The sequence below is a fragment of the Condylura cristata genome, unplaced genomic scaffold (assembly GCF_000260355.1).
Source record: "Condylura cristata isolate star-nosed mole 26May11 unplaced genomic scaffold, ConCri1.0 scaffold00001, whole genome shotgun sequence".
Lineage (NCBI taxonomy): Eukaryota > Metazoa > Chordata > Mammalia > Eulipotyphla > Talpidae > Condylura > Condylura cristata.
The window spans coordinates 89,757,452-89,759,198 of record NW_004567102.1 but is presented as its reverse complement, the minus strand read 5'-3'; the positions used below and the strand labels follow the sequence as shown (position 1 = coordinate 89,759,198).

Sequence of the window (1,747 nt, the reverse complement as noted above, 5' to 3'; positions counted from 1 at the left end):
GGCGCGGGAGCGAGGGCCAGGCTGCAGCGGGGCCCCGGGACTCCGGCCAGGAGGTGCCCGCCCACGGCCCTGCGGGTTTGCTCTCCTCGGCCTGGTGCTGCGTGGACAGGCTGCTGGAGAGGAGCGGCCAGCTTGCGGACGTGGAGCGAGAGGGCAGCCTCCGCGGTCTGGTCAGTGGGGGCTGGTCTGGAGGCCCCTGAGGGCTGTCGGGGGGGGGGTAGGCGGCCCCGGGCACCACACAGCGGGCGCTGGCATGGCCGGAGGGCTGCCCGGGCAGGGGCCACCTGAGCCCCGCGATGCGCTTCTGGCCGACCCAGCGTGGGCCCGGAGTGTGGTGGGGGTGGACAGGAGGCTGCAGGAGGGAGGTCAACCTAGGGGTCACTTAGAGACAGAGCGGGCCCAGCGGCCCCGGGGGCGCCCTCCCCTGCCCTTGGCAGGCCCCGCCCTCGCCCCCGCTGCCCTCAGCACCCCGCCCCGCCCCCTGCCCAGGCCCGCCCACTGCCCTGGCCGGGGTCACCCCAGGGCACGGCTGGCGAGCGCCCTTAAACCTGCCACGTAGCAGCACATCGCCCGCCCCAGCCTCCGCTTCTGCCTGGAGCGGACCCCAAGCTCACGTGGCGGGGCCTGACGGTCACGCTGCTTTCCAAAGCTGGACGACGCGCTCCTTGGCGGGCGTGGGCAGCGGGCAGCGGGCAGCGCAGCCAGGGTGGTGAGCACCGAGGACCCGCGCCCCGTGTCCTTCAGCCCGAGGCTCGGCCTCCCCTGCGCTTCCTGAGGCGTGATGGCCAGCCGGGGGGCAGGACGCCCGCGGGCGGCCCCGGGGCCCAGGTGAGTGGTCAGCACGCCAGAATGGAAAATGGAGGCCAGGCCGAGCCGCCTTGGGAGACGCTCTGGAGGGCCGCCGGGGCGCAGGCCGCAGCTCCGGTCCCGCCCGGTTCCCGGAGGCCGAGCCAGGAGGAGCCCGCCCAGCCAGCATGGCTCTGGGCCTCCTCCGTTCTCTCCTGCTTGGGGAGCTGAGGGCGCAGCGGGGGGAGCCGGCCCACGCGCCAGTGTGGAGCTCGCTGAAGCACCCCCAGAGCCCCCACCGGGCAGCCCGTGGCTTGCTCAGCGGCAGTGTGGTGCAGCGTGTGGTCGACGCGCAGTGGAGGGCGGGTCGCCAGCCTCAGCGCCGCGAAAGCCTGCGCTTGCAGGAGCGGCACCGGCACCGCCCTGCCCGGGGCCTGGGTGGCGCTGAGATGGAAGCGAGCGCTCAGCCCGGTCTGCAGGAGAAGCCTCCGCTGCCTCTAGGACCACGCGGGGGCCAGCCTGCACCCCCCGGGCGGCGGCTGTGCCCCCGAGCCTGGAGCAAGCTCAGCGGATGCAGCGGGTGCTGGTGGGTGCCCCGTGGGTGCCCGGGCCGTGTCCCGGGAGCTCCAGAGGGCGCGGCTGCCGGTTGAGGGCAGACCGGTGAGGTGCCGGGTGGCTGGGGGGCGGAGCTGAGGTCTCCGAGTCTGGGGGCCCTGGCGGTCCCCCCAGGCCAGAGAGGGCGCTTTCCCGTGAGTGTGGGCTGGGGGTGGGGCTGCAGGGCCCGGGGGGGCCCGAGGGCACCTGAGTCCCGGTTAGCAGGTGCCGGGGCAGAGCGCCGGGGGAGCTGGGCGGCCCTCGGGGTCCACGTCGGGGTCCGTCCCGGCGCCCCGTAGCAGGCCAGGACAGCAGGCCGGTACTGGCGCGAGGGCCGGCCGCCAGCCGCCGCTTCTGTGGCCCGCGG

General features: G+C 75.8%; 1 protein-coding gene across 1 annotated transcript in view; it reads left to right on the top strand.

Annotated features, from left to right (window-relative positions):
• Nucleotides 1-974: 974 nt before the first annotated feature.
• T (T, brachyury homolog (mouse)) overlaps nucleotides 975-1,747 on the top strand; it is a 10,564-nt gene continuing 9,791 nt past the window's right edge. Inside the window, exon 1 of the mRNA XM_012735240.1 lies at nucleotides 975-1,383. Within this exon, the coding sequence (XP_012590694.1) occupies nucleotides 975-1,383 (409 nt within the window). The remainder of the gene's footprint in view (nucleotides 1,384-1,747) is intronic.